Source organism: Chiloscyllium plagiosum, chromosome 33 (assembly GCF_004010195.1).
Source record: "Chiloscyllium plagiosum isolate BGI_BamShark_2017 chromosome 33, ASM401019v2, whole genome shotgun sequence".
Classification (NCBI taxonomy): Eukaryota; Metazoa; Chordata; class Chondrichthyes; order Orectolobiformes; family Hemiscylliidae; genus Chiloscyllium; species Chiloscyllium plagiosum.
In genome coordinates this window covers 7,898,270-7,916,343 of record NC_057742.1, presented here as the reverse complement: position 1 = coordinate 7,916,343, position 18,074 = coordinate 7,898,270, and the positions used below count along the sequence as shown (strand labels likewise).

Sequence of the window (18,074 nt, the reverse complement as noted above, 5' to 3'; positions counted from 1 at the left end):
TATCCAGATGTGTCATAATTTCATCCTTTATAATTGACTCCAGCATCTTTCCCACCACTGAGGTCAGACTAACTGGTCTATAATATCCTGCTTTCTCTCTCGCTCCTTTCTTAAAACGTGGTACAACATTAGCCACCCTCCAATCCGCAGGAACTGATCCTGAATCTATCGAACTCTGGAAAATAATCACCAACGCATCCACGATTTCTAGAGCCACCTCCTTCAGTGCCCTGGGATGTAGACCATCAGGCTCCAGGGACTTAGCAACCTTCAGACCTAACAGTCTCTCCAACACCAATTCCTGGCAAATATAAATTCCCTTCAGTTCATGTCCTTCAGCCACTGGGAGATTGCTTGTGTCTTCCCCAGTGAACACAGATCTGAAGTATCAATTCTACTCTTCTGCCATTTCTTTGTTCCACGTAATATATTCCCCTGTTTCTGTCTTCACGGGCCCAATTTTAGTCTGAACCATTTTTTCCCCTTTCACATACCTAAAAAAGCTTTTACTATCCTCCTTTATATTTTTAGCCAGTTTACCTTTGTACCTCATTTTTTCTCTGCATATTTCCTTCTTAGTAATCCTCTGTTGTTCTTTAAAAGCTTCCCAGTCCTCCGTTTTCCCACTCATCTTTGCCATGTTATACTTTTTCTCTTTTCACTTTATATGTTTCTTAACATCCCTCATCAACCACGGCCACCTCTGCCTCCTCCTTTTTTGGAATGAACTGATCCTGCATCTCCTGCATTACACCCAGAAATATCTGCCATTGTTCCTCCACTATCATCCCTGCTAAGGTATTGCACCATTGAACTTTGGCCAGCTCCTCCCTCATAGCTCCATAGGTCTCTTTATTCAACTGAAATATTGTCACTACCGATTGTACCCTCTCCCTTTCAAATTGCAGATTGAAGTATTATGGTCACTACCTCCTAATGGCTCCTTCACTTCGAGGTCCCTGATCAATTCTGGCTTGTTGCACAATACCAGATCCCGAATTGTCTTCTCCCTGGTTGGCTCCAGCACCAACTGTTCTAAGAATCCATCTCGGAGGCACTCCACAAAGTCTCTTTCTTGAGGTCTAATACCATCCTGATTCTCCTAGTCTACCTGCATGTTGAAATCTCCCATAACAACTGTAGTAGCATCTTTGCGACAGGCCAAGTTCAGCCCCTTATTCAACTTACACCCTACATCCATATTACTGTTTGGGGGCCTGTAGATAACTCCCAAGAGGGTCTTTCTACCCGTAGAATTTCTCAGGTCTATCCATACTGACTGTACATCCCCTGATTCTAGGTCCCCCCATGCAAGGGACTGAACATCATCCCTTACCAACAGGGCCACCCCAACCCCTCTGCCCATCAGTCTGTCCTTACGATAGGACGTATAGCCTTGAATATTCATTTCCCAGGCCCTATCCACTTGAAGCCACGTCTCAGTTATCCCCACAATTTCGTAGCTGCCAATTTCCAAAATTTCTAATACTTTGTGCATTCATATATAGTATTTTTAACTTGTTACTGCCCTCACCCTTCCTATCAACCCCTATTTCACTCAACCTTAGGGCATGATCCCTTTTTGAGTTTTCTGCTTCATTGATACCGTTGTCTTTCTTGACTTCCCTTGTTCTAACTTTCCCTTCAATTTCCTTCTTAAACTTCCAGTTTGTCCCCTCCCTCCCACTATTTAGTTTAAACACAGCTGTGTCGCAGTAGCAAACAAGGAGTTACGCAGTCAGCTGACCAAAGGTTTGGTCAAAGCGATACATTTTAAGAAGCATCTTAAAGAAAGAAAGCAGCATAGAGTGTCTGAGAGGTGTATCAAGGTCAAGACAACACAAACTGGAGATGCACAAGAGGTCAGGATTAGAGACCTGCCGATATCAGGAAGGCTGAAGGGATTGGATAAATTAAATCATTCACTTACATCAATGATTCTGATTAAGAGTGTGATAGAAAGCAACAGAAAACTCTGACAATGAGAAAAGGGATAGAAATGTATGTATCGAGCAAAAAAAGGCTGGTATAAGCTCATTGAATCACATGGCTTGCTCTGTATTGTAAATATGTTTTAGGATGTTTTTCAAAAATATCAACATGTTCCACTCTAGGGCAGAAAGTACCTGAATTCTTCAACTGCTAGCTCCTGCTTTTGCCACTGGCAATGCCAAATCTCGGTGATATTTTTAAGAAGGTCTTCAGTCTGTCTGCAATTCAATGTCAAAGGAAAAGATAAGGGGCTTAGAGAGGGAAAAACATTGATTTCATCAAAATGTAGAGGTGCACAATGAGATTTGCAATTGATCTGATTTTGGAAGTCGGCAACAAAAAAAGAGACAGGTTACAAATGAGCACATTTCCACACCTTGATTAAAACAAAATCCGCTCCATCTCAATTCCTCTCAATGATTCTCCCCGAGACATGCAATAGACTCTCACTCAAAATGGGTGAGCCGAAGGTTGCTTGTACCAAAGGGCTGTTTTTACATAACCACCTGATGAAAGCGCTCCGAAAGCTGGTACTTCCAAATAAAACTGCTGGACTATAACCTGGTGTTGGGTGATTTTTAACTTTGTCCAACCCAGTCCAACACCAGTTCCTCTTCATCATGTTTACATAACTAGCTAGTTGGGAGCATGATTGTTGCTTAAAATGTAAATTTATAGGGCTAGAAGCTTAGGTCAGGATGGTCTATAATTGAAGACTTTAGAGTCATATAGATGTACAGCATGGAAACAGACACTTCAGTCCAACTTGTCCATGCCAGCCAGATATCCCAACCCAATCTAGTCCCACCTGCCAACACCCGGCCCATATCCCTCCAAACCCTTCCTATTCATATACCCATCCAGATACCTTTTAAACATTGCAATTGTACTAGCCCCCACCACTTCCTGTGGCAAATCATTCCATACACATACCACCCTCTGCGTGAAAAAGTTACCCCTTAGGTCTCTTTCATATCTTTCCCCTCTCACCCTAAACCTATGCCCTCTAGTTCTGGACTTCCCCACCCCAGGGAAAAGACTTTTTTCCCTCAAAGAAATGAGGAGGGATAATTTTATAAACACAGCAAATTATGTGCAGGAATGTGCTGCCTGAAACAGCCATGGAATTGGATTAGCAAGTAACTTTCAAAAGAAAATTGGATAAAGATTTGAAAGGGAAAGACCTGCAGGAGCAATGGGAAAGAACAAAGGGGTTGAGATGAATTGAGGTGGCTGCTCTGGAGAGCCAGCCAAGGGACTACAGGCTGAACAATCCTATTTATGATCAGCAGGTAGAGGAGTTGTTGTTCAATGTACAGCAGGCCTGAGTGAAGCGTTGAGATACAAGTCCTCCTGTAAGGACTTCTTTATCATTGCAAACTGCTTCAGTGTTTCATGGGTACTACGTGAAACATTGTGAGGTGCGCTCGCTATTGAAACTAGCCCAGGGAGTGGTTGGCCATTTTCAATTCTGCATGGCTGCGAGGCAGAGGAGTTGTTGGCCAAAGCCCAGAGAATGTTAAATAAAAAACAAAAAAGCTGGGAATGTTTCAAATCATAAACAAAAAAGAAGTTGCTGGAAAAGCTCTGCAGGTCTGGTAGCATCTGTGAACAGAAATCAGAGTTAACGTTTTGGGTCTTGTGAGGAACGGTCACCGGATCAGAAATGCTAACTCTGATTTCTCTTCACGGAATGCTGCCGGACTTACTCAGCTTTTCCAGCAATTTTTTTTTGTAGTCGCGGAGAACACTCCCTTCCAGACATGTTTCAAGAAGTGCCAATGAACTTTCACTTCCTCATACGAACTGTTCCTGGTTCCTTCAATACCCAACCTCACCTTTCCCTGTTCACTTGCCACCTCCCCCCACCTCCAAATATTTTCCTAATCAATATGTCATTTGGCACCAAAGTTAGCCTCAACAACAGATTCCTCGGATCCTCAGATTAAATCCTCATTCACAACTCAGCCTCCAGAACAATGCAGTATATCCCTGTTCTTGGCTTTCAGTCAAGTTGCTGGACTCAATCTGTGCTTATGACACAAAGTCATGTCTTTTCCCCCAGATGGCTTTCCGCTGAAGCCAAGGCTATTCTGCAAAAACCAGAACCTTTCAAGTGGTCTGTTATCATCAAATTAATTTCCTTTTAAGAGTGTTCTCCCCTGCGTAGTTTAAAAAGGAGGCGTGCTGTTCAAGATGAAGATGAGGAGGCAGCTTTTCCTACAGAGGGTTGAGTGTCTATGAAACTGCTTTCCCAACAGCATTGTGGAGACAGCATCCACAACCCATCCATTTGGGTTTCCTCCGGGTGCTCTGGTTTCCTCCCAAAATCCAAAGATGTGCAGGTTAGGTGGATTGGCCTTGTTAAATTGTCCCATAGTGTTCAGGGATGTCTAGGTTAGGTGCATTAGTCAGGGGTAAATGTAAAAATGGGTGTGTTACTCTTCTGAGGGTCGGTGTGGACATGTTGTGCCAAAGGGCCTGTTTCCACACTGTAGGGATTCTATGAAACTATGACTCCTTGATCCCCTTATTAATCAAAGATGATCACACAGGAATGTTCTGTATATGGAATGCCAGAAGAAGTGGTAAATTTACAACAGTTAAAAGACACTGGGGCAGATGCATGTATAGGAAAGGTTCAGTGGAATATGGGCCAAAGCACAGGCAAGTGGGACTTGTTTAGATTGGGGAACCTGGTTTGCATGAACTGGGTGGACTGAAGGATGTGTTTCCATGCTGTATGACTCTATAAGCACCTATGTATCTCTGACTTAAATATACTCAATGGCTTGGCCTCCATAGCCCTCTGTGGCAATGAGTTCCACAAAGTCACCACCCTCTGCCTGAAGAAATTCCTCCTCATCTCAGCTCGAAAAGATTGTCCTTTCACCCTGAGGCTATGCTCTTCAGTCCTAGTTGCTTCTACGAGTAGAAACACCTTTTCATATTTGCTATGGCCAAGGCTCTCGGTATTCTGTAAGTTTTAATGAGATCACCCCTCATCCTTCTAAGTCCAATCGAGTACAGATCCCTAGTCCTGAACCTCTCCACATATGACAAGCCCTTCATTTCTGGGATCATTCTAGTAAAAGTCCACCCCCCCCCCCCCGGAATATTTGTCCTTACATACAGAACCCAAAACTGCTCACAATATTCCAAATGCGGTCTGACCAAACTTGATACAGCCACAGCAGTACATCTTTGTTCTTGTATTCTTGCCCTCTTGAAATGAATGCCAACATTGCATTTGCCATCCTAACTGCCAAGTCAGCCTGCACATTACCTGTAAGGGAATCCTGAACTCAAGTCCCCTCATGCTTCAGATTTCCAAAGCCTTTCCCTTTCTAGAAAATAGTCTACATCTCTATTCTTCCTACCATCGTGCATAACCTCACATTTTCCCACATTGCATTCCACTTTGCCCACTCTCCCAGCCTGTCCAGGTCCTTCTGCGGCCTCACAACTTCCTCAATACTACCCATCCCTCCACTTATCTTTGTGCCATGTGCAAACATAGCAACAATGCCCTCAATTGTTTCATTCGGATCGTTGGTGTATAACGTGAATAGTTGTGGTCCCAAATGCAAAACTCCACTAGTCGCTTAATTTGTCTATTCATGTGTAAAAATCTAATCTGATTCAGCTGTGCGATACTGGGCAAGCGCTGCATTAATTGGAGAGGTTATTTTTCAGATTAGACATCCACCTGATGTGGATGTTAAGAAAAATAAAATCCCAGAGCACTAGTTTAAAGAATATCAAGAGGGTTAACCCATAGCCAATATTTATCTCTCAAATCAACATCACAAACACAAATTATCTGTTAAAAATCACACAACACCAGGTTATAGTCCAACAGGTTTAATTGGAAGCACTAGTTTTCGGAGCAACGCTCCTTCGTGACAATCACCTGATGAAGGAGCGTCGCTCCTTTGAAACTTTGAAATTCTTTGCAGTTAGACACATTTGAATCACAGAGCCCCTAATCATCATGACTGCCATGATACAAATTGATAAACTGAAACCAGGATTGGAAGTTTATGGAAATACAGAAGAACTCTGGTTGTACTGGACAAGTGGCCAAAAGTCCTGCTTCCTAATTATACAGACATGGAGAGCTCTGCCGAAAACTTCAGGGAGTTCCAGTAGAAGGTTACAAAACAGAGGCGGAGTTGTCCTCTCGAGCCCACCATGACGACAGTCACAGAATGACAACAGCGCCCTGAGCACTAACCATCTCTTTCAATTCCCAGACTCTGGAGAGACTTGCTCAAATGTAGTCAGTGGGGCGTGATGGAAATAAACTGTATGCTTCAGACTGATAAGCAGGTCAATTCATTTATTAGCACCTAAATCATTCAGAAAATCTTGCAAGATAACATTGAGCAAGAAACAAAGGAAAGTTGACTCACCTTTTAGCGGGAGATGATGCAATCTCCTTGTAAAGCCTTGCACACTCTGTCACATTCTTATCCCAGAAATTTGCCACCTGACTAAACAAAAAAATAAGTTTTATTATTGACGAACCATGTTGAGTGAAAAGGATATTATAAACTGGAGAGGGTGCACAAAAGATTTACCAGGATGTTGCCAGGAATACTGGTTTGAGTTATAAAAAGGAGCGTAGGAGATTGCAACCTTTCAAAGATTTATAAAATCATGAGGGATATGGATAAAGTAAATTGCAAGAGCCTATTCCCTCACATGGCGAGTTCAAAACCAGGCGGCATATTTCAAAGGTGAGAGAAGAAAGATTTAAAGAGGACCCAAGAAGCAACTTTGCTTTTTCACACAAAGAATGGCTCGTATGTGGATCGAACTGCCAGAGGAAGTGGCGGATGCAGGTACAGTTACAACGTTTAAAAGACATTTGGATACGTTCATGAATAGGAAAGGTTTGATGGGAAATGAGCCAAACACAGGCAGGTGGGACTTGTTTAGTTTGGGAACATGGTCAGCACGGACTGGTTGGATCAAAGAGTCCTACAGCATGGAAACGGACTCTATGAATCACTGTGTAGGGGAGGCAGTATTGCCATTGAATCGTAATCCAGAGATCCAAAAAAATCCTTTGGTTTAGATTAAATTAGATTAGATTCCCTACAGTATGGAAACAGGCCCTTCGGCCCAACAAGTCCACTCCGACCCTCCGAAGAGTAACCGACCCAGACCCATTCTCCTACCCTGTATTTATCCCTGACTCATGCACCCAACACAATGGGCAATTTAGCGTGGCCAATTCACCTAACCCGCACATCTTTGGACTGTGGGAGGAAACCGAAGCACCTGGAGGAAACCCACGCAGACACGGGGAGAATTTGCAAACTCCACACAGACAGTCACCTGAGTCTGGAACCGAAGCCGGGTCCCTGGCGCTGTGAGGCAGCATTGTTAACCACTGAGGTCAAATTTGTCTTTAATTAATAAACCTGCAATTAAAAGTTAGTCTAATAATGATCTTGAAACTATTTTTAATTGTCATAAAAGTCGATCTGGCTTACACACCTAGCAATCTTCCATCCCTACCTAGTCTGGCCTACATGTGACACCAGATTCACAGAAATGTAGTTAACTCAATTTCCCTTGGAAACAGCCCTAAGGTCACCATAAAGTCCCTTAAAAGGAATGACCCCAGTTGGATCAACCAGCATTGACCAAGGCAGCTGGACCAACAAACCCTGTCAGGCAACCCTCCAAGCTCTCCTTGGGCCCTGCACCAAAACTCGGAGAGCTGTCCCCCAGACTGTGGAGCAACAGCCCGATATAGTCAAAAGGAGACAGACAACATCCCAGCCTTCATCATGGCCATCCCTGGGAATTTCCAGGTGGCAACACAGTAGTTTGCAGTCAAAACAGAATTACCCCAGGGATCCTCAACACTAACTCCACACCTGATGGCATCAGGTCAACCACAGCTTGGAAACTTCCTACTGATTATCACCTACCACCACTATCAGCTGATGGATCAGGTCTTTTCTATTGGACGCCACTTGCTGGAAGCACCAAGAGGTGACAATAGCACATAACATACTCTGGGTGGGGAAACCAGAGTGTCTATCACTAAGAGTGGCCCAGGAGTAACATTACTGATCAAGCTGGCAAACTCGTAAGGGACATAGTTGCTGGACTGGGCCTGTGGCCAGTGGATAGGAAACAAATAAGAAAAATAATGTACTTTATCTCATTGTCACAAATCTACCACTTCCAGAGGCATCAGTCAATGACATAGCTGGTGGAAGTGACCACTACACACTCCTTTTGGAGATACAGACCTGCAAGCACATCTTCAATCATGCTGTGTGGCATGACAACCATGCAGAATGGGATAGAGTTTGAACTTCCTGAGATTGTTAGATTTTGAGATTTAGCAACTCTCGACTGGGCCTCCATAAGGGTTATCGCTGTGAGTCATCAGCGATAGGGTTAGGGTTAGGGTTAACCCTATTGCTGTGGGTCATCAGCAGACATACACTCAAAGCACAATCTTCAACCTTATAGGTTTGACACATCCCTCACTGCACCATTACCATCGAGGGAGGGGATCAACCAAGAATTAAAGATGTAGTGCCTGGAGCAACACCTGCCATTCCTAGACACAAGATGCCAAAGAGATATGGCCACAACTTCCAGATGACTCGCACAACAAACAGTGCAAGCAGCTGCAATAGACAGAGCCAATCGATCCCACAACCAACAAATCAGAACTAAGTTCTGCAGTCCTGGTATATCCAGTTGTGAATGGTGGTGGACAATTAAACAATTCACTGGAGGAGGAGGCTGCGTAAATATCCCTGCCTCAATGGTGGGGAAGCCTTACACATCACTGCAAAAGGATCAGGCTGAAGTATTCATGGTAATGTTGAGCCACAGGTTCTGAGTGGGTGATCATTTTTTCCAGAGGTGCTCAGTATCCAGATGTCAGCCTTCAGCCAATTCAATTCATTCAAATTAATATCGAGAATAGACTGAAGGTACTAGATACTGTAAATGCTATGGGCTCTGACAACATTCTGACCATAGAAAGGAGTTTGATTCCACCCTCAAGCAACTGTCTGAGTGGAGTTTGCACGTTTTCCCAGTGTTTGCGTGGGTTTCCTCCGGGTGCTCCGGTTTCCACCCACAGTCCAAAGACATGCAGGTTAGATGAATTGGCCATGCTAAATTGCCTAAAGTGTTCAGGGATGTGTTGGCTAGGAGCATTAGTCAGGGGTAAATATAGAGCAATAGGGTCTGGGTGGGTTACTCTTTGTAGGGTCGGTGTAGACTCATTGGGCTGAAGGGTCTGTTTCCATGCTGTAGGGATTCTATATATAAAAAAAAGACTTGTGCTCCAGAGCTACCAGACTCCAAACTATATTGCTCCATAAAAGCTCCAACACTGGCACCTAACCAGCAGTTTAAAAAGATTACCCAGGTACGTCCTGTCCACTGAACAAAGGCCAAGATACAATCAAGAGAAATATAGTCCTAGTATACTGTACCGTCAAAACGATAGAGACGATTGTCAACAGTGCTATCAATTGGCACTTACTCAATAACACCCTGCTCACCAACACTCAGTTGCATTCTGGCAGACCCACTCAGCTCCTGATCTTATTACAACCTTAGCTCGAGCATAAACAAAAACAGCTCAAGAGAGTCAGAGAGAATGATTGCCCTTGACATTAAGGCAGCATTTGACCACGTTTGACATCAAGGAGCCCTATTAAAACTTGTGTCAATTGTGACAGAACTGTGCCTTGAAGAGAGATGTATTGGGTGCTGTTTCTCTAATAGAGGGGTGTGGTGACAGTGTTACCAGAACATCTCCTTCAGACTGGCGCTTGGCAAAGAGCTTTTAAATTCTTGCTGTGTGTGTGTTTTTAATGAGATGGAAAAAAAATCATGTATGCAGGGTCAGGGTTCAAACAGACCTAAAAAGACTTTCAGTCAGTGAGAAGATTTCTGCTGGCTGCTGAGCTTAATACTGAATTTCTCTGCTGGAGTGAAGTCTTAGACAGGCAGGCTGCCTCTTAAAAATCATAAGGGGCAGATTGTTTCATTTTTCTGGACTGGGGAGAGAGACAGCACATGCGAATCATAGCTGTTCTGCTGAATTACATTTTTGCCAAAGGATGCTGCTTACATTGGAACAGTTAAATCATATATTATCTTGTGAAGTCATTCAATAGAGTTACTTTAGTTACACTATAAGAATAATGCGGGTTTTGATTAAAGCCTATTGGTGGACCATGCAAATCACATCGGGAACACAGCACCTTACACTTGCCTTTAAATAACAAATAGTCAGAGTCTACACTATCTGACTTTAGTTTGGGGGGTCTAGTCTTGTCCATAACAATGGGGATCAGCGTTAAACCTCTCCATTGGAGATAGTCATCCCAAGCAGAAAGGAAGATGTTTGTTACTTTGAGATGCAGACAGGTTTAGCGCACAAAGTTTAGAATGCAGGTACATCAAGTAATTCGGAAAGTTAACAGATTCTTTTAGTTAATTGTACTCACTTTTCCTGTCAAAGGAGATGCTGCATTTATACAGAGGTCTGGTGAGAACACACTTAGGGTACTGCACACAGTAATCGTCACCTTATTTAAGAAAGGATGTACATGCACTAACACACCCAGATGTCTGTGCTTCGCAAAGCGCTGCAATTGCTCACCAATAACAAAATGCTTTTTTGTTTTATTCCTCCTGTCAAAAATGGACAATTTTACATTTTTCCATGTTATACTCCATTTGCCACATCTTTGTCCAGTTTCTTTATCTGTATTTTTTTGTAGCTTCCTTATGTCCTATTCATAATATATTTTCCTACTTTGCATCATCAGCCAATTTGATAACAATATCTTCCATCTCTCCATCTAAATCACTTTTTCAGTTGAGGTCCCAGCACCAATCCCGTGCCACACCTTTCATTACATCTTACTAACTGTGTGGAATTTGCACATTTTCCCCATGTCTGCGTGGGTTCCCTCCCATAGTCCAAGGACGTGCAGGTTAGGTGGATTGGCCATGCTAAAATTGTCCAGGGATGTGCTGGCTAGGAAGGTTAGCCATTGCAAGTGCAGGGTTACAAGGATAGTGTGTGGGGGTGGATCTGGGTGGGTTGGTCTTCAGAGGGTCAGTGTGGACTTGATGGGCTGAATGGCCTGCCGCAACACCAATTCTATGAAATGATTTATTTTAAAATCAGTAAATGTTCTTCTCGTTTCTTTATCTCTGTCCAATTATCAACACTATGGTCATTACTACCAAACTATTGCACTGGGATTGAATTGTCACTGAGGGATACTTGGCCAAACCGAGGCCAGTAACCAGCAGAAACCTTCTTAGATTTAGCCCCACTGTTTCTTACCTGTAAGCGCACTTGTCGCAACCTCTGTCACCAGCTTTCTTTTCACTGACATGTATTTGCCTTTCTTTGGGGTAGGTGACCTGTGACCTTGAAAAGGGAAGCATGAGCTAGCATCAGTTTTACTAATATACACAATAAAAACTGAAAGAACTGCTGGTGCTGTAAATCAGAAACAAAAACAGAAATTGCTGGAAAAACTCAGCTGGTCTGGCAGCAACTGTGGAGAGAAAACAGAATTAACATGTCGGGTCCAGTGATCCTTCCTCAGGACGAATATACTGACTAATATGACTAATATTTTTGCCTGGAACAGAAAAAGGAGAAAGTGAGGACTGCAGATGCTGGAGATCAGAGCTGAAAATGTGTTGCTGGAAAAGCGCAGCAGGTCAGGCAGCATCCAAGGAGCAGGAGAATCGACGTTTCGGGCATGAGCCCTTCTTCAGGAAAAGGGCCAATGGTAACATCGACCAGAATGGTCACCATGATTTTGTAACCATGGTTTCTTTGTTACAACAACAACACGGCACGGTGGCTCAGTGGTTAGCACTGTTGCCTCACAGCACCAGGGACCTGCGTTCAATTCCCACCGTGGGCAACTGTCTGTGTGGAGTTTGCACATTCTCCCCGTGTCTGCGTGGGTTTCCTCCGGGTGCTCCGGTTTCCTCCCACAGTCACAAAGATGTGTAGGTTGGGTGAATTGGCCATGCTAAACTGCCCATAGTATTAGGTGCATTAGTCAGGGGTAAATGAAGGGAATTGTGTTTGGGTGGGATGCTCTTCGAAGGGTTGGTGTGGACTTGTTGGGCTGAAGGGCCTGTTTCCACACTGTAGGGAATCTTAAAAAAAATCTAAAAACCTAAAACAAAATATGCATTTATATAACCCTTTTCACCATACTATTAGAGAAGACAACTTCCTACCAAAGATGCTACATAAATATAACAAAGCGCCCCAATACACTTCATATGAGCATTGTAAAACAAAGTGTGACACTGGGCCACATAGGCAGATCACCAAAAGCTTGCTCAAAAGGTGAGTGCTAAGAAGTGTCCTTCAAAAGAAGCATTTAAAAGCTAGCGAGGTGAAGGAAGGAAGGAATAGGAGAGTGAAGATGGAGAACAGCTAACAGATGGAAGGAATAAAATTTTATAATGAGACATTTATAAATAAATCATTTTTATGTTTATTCATAGTTAAATACCATATCTTTGTCAGAGAACTATTACTTAATTTTCCCCTTGTCCTTTAAAAAGTGCACGACTTTACCCACCATTAATTAGAATTAGATTTTACTATCACATGTACTGAAGTACAGTGAAAAGTGTACAAATCGCCATTCTCCAGCACCATCTTAGATACAAAGGTACCTAGGTACAACATCCTAGGTATAAAGTAGAAAATAAAGAAATAAGAAATAATAAATAAATAAAAGTTTAGCATTAAAGTCCTTCTTAACGGTTTAGCCATGGAGGTGGATCCAGGCTGTTCCACAACTGACGCTGAGGTCATCACCAGTAAGTGGTCCTTCAACATGCAGAAAAGTGTCACCATTCTTCGGCGCCATCTTGCTTCACCGATGACCCACACGGTCTCATGGTTGCAATCTTGGCAAAGCAGCTGCTGCTGAAACTGCTGGTTGCTGTCCACAGAAGGTAAGTATGGTTAAAGTTAAAAAAAACAGAAAGAAAATGAAACTAAAAGCAGATGGAGCAGAAGAGTCTGCACTTGGCTTTATCTCGTCGCCACCAGTTGTACATTGGAGGCAAAAACCCAAGGAATCCTCAACATTGAATCAACACCCCAGGAAGTCTCACTGCATTGTTGAGAGGAGAGAATAGAATACATGCTTAGAGATAGACAGAAAAAGAGACAGGCAGGCAAAGTGTTTTAGATTAGATTACTTACAGTGTGGAAACAGGCCCTTCAGCCCAACAAGTCCACACTGACCCGCCGAAGCACAACCCACCCAGACCCATTCCCTTACATTTACCCCGTCACCTAACACTATGAGCAATTTAGCCTGGCCAATTCACCTAACCTGCACATTTTTGGATTGTGGGAAAAAACAGGAGTACCCAGAGGAACCCCACGCAGACACGGGGAGAATGTGCAAACTCCACACAGAGAGTCACCTGAGGCGGGAATTGAACCCGGGTCTCTGGCGCTATGAGGCAGCAATGCAAACCACTGTGCCACCATGCCACCCACTGTGCCACCGTGCCGCCCATGGTGTTGGTTGATGATAAGCTGAGATAGAGCGCCAGAGAGAGTGAGAATGAGAGAAGCATAGGCAAGCATGATGCTTGCTCATAAGGCGAGAGAACACGAGAGTGAGGCATTGGAAAGCAAAGTGATTGCTGATGATAAGAGGGAGAGAGAGAAAAAGGCATAAGTATGCAAAGTAATTGTTGATAAGCTGAGAGAGAGAGACAGAAATGCTACAATGATAATAAGAAATGTAAATAATTTAAAATGTGCTGGCTGTGCTGGGGGCAATCCATACAAAACAAAGGTGTGGCTGTAGATAATAATATGGAGGAAGGTGTTCACATTCTTAAACTCAATGTTGAGTCCTCAAGTCTGTAAGGTATCCAGCGGAACATCAGAACTAGGAGCAGGAATAGGCCATCTGGCCGTTTGAGCCTACTCTTCCATTCAATAAGGTCATGGCTGCTCTTTACGTGGACTAAGCTCCATTTAACCGCGCTCTCACCATAACCCTTAATTCTTTTATTGTTCAAACAAAAAAATCTATCTTAGCTTTAAAAACATTGACTGAAGTAGCATCAACTACTTCCCTGGGCAGGGAATTCCATAGATTCACAACCCTCTGGGTGAAGAAGTTCCTTCTCCATTCAGTCCTAAATCTGCTCCCCTTCATTTTGAGGCTCTGTCCTCTTGTCCTAATTTCACCTGCCAGTGGAAACATCCTCTCTACTTCTATCTTATAGAAATATATAAATTTATGGAGGGAATAGATAAGATCACCCCTCATTCTTTTGAATTCCAATGAATATAATCCCAGTCTACTCAGCCTCTCCTCACAAGCCAACCCCCTCAACTCCGGAATCAACCGATTCTGTGCCACCGTGCCGCCAAGATGGGGAAACTTAAAAACAAGAGGCATAGGTTTAAGGTGAGAGGGGAAAAGTTTAAAAGGGACCCAAGGGGCAACATTTTCCACGCAGAGGGTGGCACGTTTATGGAAGTGGTGGAGGCTGGTACAATGACAACATTTAAAAGGCACCTGGATAGGTATAGGAATAGGAAGGGTTTAGGGGATATAGGCCAAGTGCTGGCAAATGGGACTAGATATACGTAGGATATCTGGTCAGCATGGACGAGTTGGACCAAAGGGTCTGTTTCGGTGTTGAACATCTCTATGACTCTCTTTGGTTTGGTCTATGACTCCAGATCCACAGCAATGCAGTTGCCCCTTTACTAGCAAGTCATTACAGTCAAGAGCAACTAGTGACAGGTAACCAACTGCTGACGTTTCCAACAACAACATCATCTCGTGGAAGAAAGAAGCAAACACAACTGCCCCACCAAGTTGTAAAGCAGTTTTCAGAAATGGCACACAAGAAGTTCAACAGAATAAATTTGATAGGCAAAGTAAGATAATCGAGAAGGTGAATGGGAGTGAGGTTAAGTGAACAAAAAGCTGGTACAAACGTGATAAGCCAGGTGGCTTGAATTGCATCGATGACTGGTCAATGTTGGCGTGCAGATGAAGGATAAACCAGCAGAAATGCACAAAGCACTGCCTGTGCAATGCACAAATAATGAGACATTAATGGAATGCCCATTATATTTAAGAAAATTACAGTGAATAAACAGGTCTGTATTTAAAAACTACAGTGAACACACGAAGAGAGAGAGAGAGACACTTTGCGTTTAGTTGTGAATATGGGGGTAAGACCCCCCCTCTTCCTGTTAGTATTCTTGCTCAGTTTGACTAATCTATCTATCGTCATTCTACCAAAGTACAATGGGGGTCCAGAGCCTCAAATACAAGTAAATGCCACCTTGTATAATTGTCTTTGGGTTTTGCTGTAACTTCGGCGGTTGATTGTTCTCCATATACAAAGGCTGAGCAAAACTGAACTGCTTTGGTAGCAATGTATACGGACAAAGTTTTTAAAAAAATGAATAACGTATATCTTTGCCATTTAAAAATGGTCTTTTAGAAACAATATATATTAATTTCAGGCTTGTATTTAAATCTCATGAACTCAAATGCCATTGGCTGCCGGTGATAATCAAGCGGTTAACATGCTTCCAAACCATCCTCAATGTTCCTCAGTAACTCTTTTACTAGGTTGCACAACACAAAATCCTTGTGGAAGCAGTCCATCTGATCCCTAGAGAATTGGCTGGCCTTGGACTTTCTGAGTTCCCTGATGGTACAGTCAAGATCAGAAACAGAGTTTGGCAGAGCGTTTCCCACCAATTTCCCCTGCCTCCAACAAGGAAATAAAAATCCACACAACTCCGCCACGTACCCACCCCACCCTCCAAAAAACTTTTTAAATAGAAATCTTGATGTAAAAACCTTAATTTGGAAAAAACAAATGATCTTTGAGAGCTGTTAGTACTGTGCTGTTGGGTTTTATAATTAACCAGGAGGGAACAGCGAACAAGTGAAGGTACTCAAAGTCAACTTGCCCATACAGTAATGTTCAAATCGTTAACTGGAATTGGGCGGGGTAAGGGATCAGCAGCGAGACTTCTTGGGTAACGGACCCCACACAAAAAAAAACAGCCAGAAATATTCCCAACCTCTAGATTACCTGCAGTAACACTTCCCAATCCCTCCATCTCAAAAACTTCGAGGCTAAGTGACAAAGGAGACTGCAGTAAATGTCGAACAGAAATGTCAGCTAGCCCAGAAACAAGTGAGCGTTTTTTTTTTAGAAAAAAGAAAATGACCTACCTGTAATTAAACTGTGTGAAGAGCCCTATAATTAGGAAAAGAGAAAGCGCACAGATGCACGCTGTCTCCTTAAACAAGAGGAGCATATCAGTCAGCGAGATTCTTGAAATGCAGCAGAGAAATTAGGATTTCTTGTTTTGGCTGACCGTACAAGTTATCCTTTTGGGTGTCTGTTTTCTTTATTTTTCTCCAGCTTTCTTGAGAAAAGGCACATCAGGCGTTCACACAGGAGGTTAGAACGTGATTCCCTGAGACTAGCGTCGAGCTCGGTGTATTTCCAATTGCTGGGACCATTCAGCCCCTCTTTGCTGCACTCCCCCTGTCCGGGCTAGTGCTGCCGATTACCAATGACCTGTCGTGGGGTCGAACCGTGGCTTCACTTTGCAAGACCAGCCTCCCATCTGCTTATCAGACACTCTTGGGTCTGGCTGCTATTCAAAGGAAAAACTGTAATCATCAAAGACTGATTGCTGGATTTCACTGGCGAGGGTTAAAGAAATCTTTTGCCTCCTGTGACAAGACACCCAGAGCACGCTCCCAATTGAATCTCCTACAAGCTGCATCGCCTCTTGGAATTTTTTTTGGCATGTACTGTATATCCCCATAGAGGTCAGGATTAGTGACAGATTGCTGAGCCAATCATTGGGTCGTTTCTTCTCTTTCAACCAATGCCATATAAGAAGGCAGGTCTTCCTAGTCACTACGCTTACTGTTGGTGGAACGTGGTTCCCAGTCGATCCTAACCCAGCGTTCGGCTGCCATGAAGTTTGTAGCATGCTCATCAGAGGACTCGTGTGATAGTGTCCCTGTCTCTGAGCTTGGAGACCTGGGAGTTGAAGTCCTACCTGCCCCAGAGGTGTGTAACAACATCCCTGAACGGGCTCGTTCGAAAATATCGCCAGCATTCATCAGTGGCTTGGTGGTAATGTCCCTGGTGCTGAGCCAGGGGACTGAGGTTCAAAGCCTCGCCTGCCCCAAAGGGGTAAAAACAATGACTGCAGATGCTGGAAACCAGATTCTGGATTAGTGGTGCTGGAAGAGCACAGCAGTTCAGGCAGCATCCGACGAGCAGCAAAATCGACGATTCGGGCAAAAGCCCTTCATCAGGAAGGGGTATAGCAATAACTTCGGGTAGTTTGAAGAGGAAAAATCACCAACACACCTTAGAGCCAGCTTTACCTGAGGGTGGCACAATGTGTTATTCAGTACGCAAGTTTATAAACATTTCATTACAGAATGACTCACCAGGAGGACGTTCAGTCCATCAAGTCAGTCCTAGCTCTTTCAAACAATAATCCAGCTAATCTCACTGTCAGTCACCCACATTCTTTCCTTCCAAATATTCATACATTGTGTTTTGGTATCAATTATTAACACTGACATATCATTTTAAAACAATTCATTCCACGTTCTAATCACAGTTTTATTTTCTTCGTGTTCCATCTGATTCTGTTGCAAATCACCTGAAGTTTTAGTCCTCTCCTTTTCAGGAATTAAATTTTACTTGAATTCCCTCCCTACAACTCTCTCTCATTTCTTTCCCTACCCTTGGCTTTAATTGGTTGTGGAAATATACTCTTTCTCCTGCCAGTCATTAAGTTCTTGTGACTGTGACCAGAAATTCTGGAGTACCTGAGAATTTTGAGAGTGTCAACAGCTGGAAAACATTTGTTGGATAATGAATGACGTGGAAATTGTCTTAGTTTGGAAATATCTCTCAGGGAAATCAAATGTTTTCAGCCAATGGTTAAGCAAAACATTCCCCTTGTTTCATGGACCTCTTTCCAC

At 43.3% G+C, this 18,074-nt stretch overlaps 1 protein-coding gene across 3 annotated transcripts in view; it reads right to left on the bottom strand.

Moving 5' to 3' along the window:
• LOC122539794 (P43 5S RNA-binding protein-like) overlaps positions 1 to 16,829 on the bottom strand; it is a 71,879-nt gene extending 55,050 nt beyond the window's left edge. The window contains exons 1-4 of one of the 3 annotated variants that reach the window (XM_043674854.1): positions 16,287 to 16,829; positions 11,351 to 11,437; positions 6,408 to 6,488; positions 2,127 to 2,210 (exon numbers count right to left, since the gene is read on the bottom strand). In XM_043674854.1, the coding sequence (XP_043530789.1) occupies positions 2,127 to 2,210; positions 6,408 to 6,488; positions 11,351 to 11,437; positions 16,287 to 16,372 (338 nt within the window). In that variant the 5' untranslated portion in view covers positions 16,373 to 16,829. The remainder of the gene's footprint in view (positions 1 to 2,126; positions 2,211 to 6,407; positions 6,489 to 11,350; positions 11,438 to 16,286) is intronic. The other 2 variants (XM_043674857.1, XM_043674855.1) reach the window with 2 other exon arrangements.
• Between the last annotated feature and the right edge of the window lie 1,245 nt (positions 16,830 to 18,074).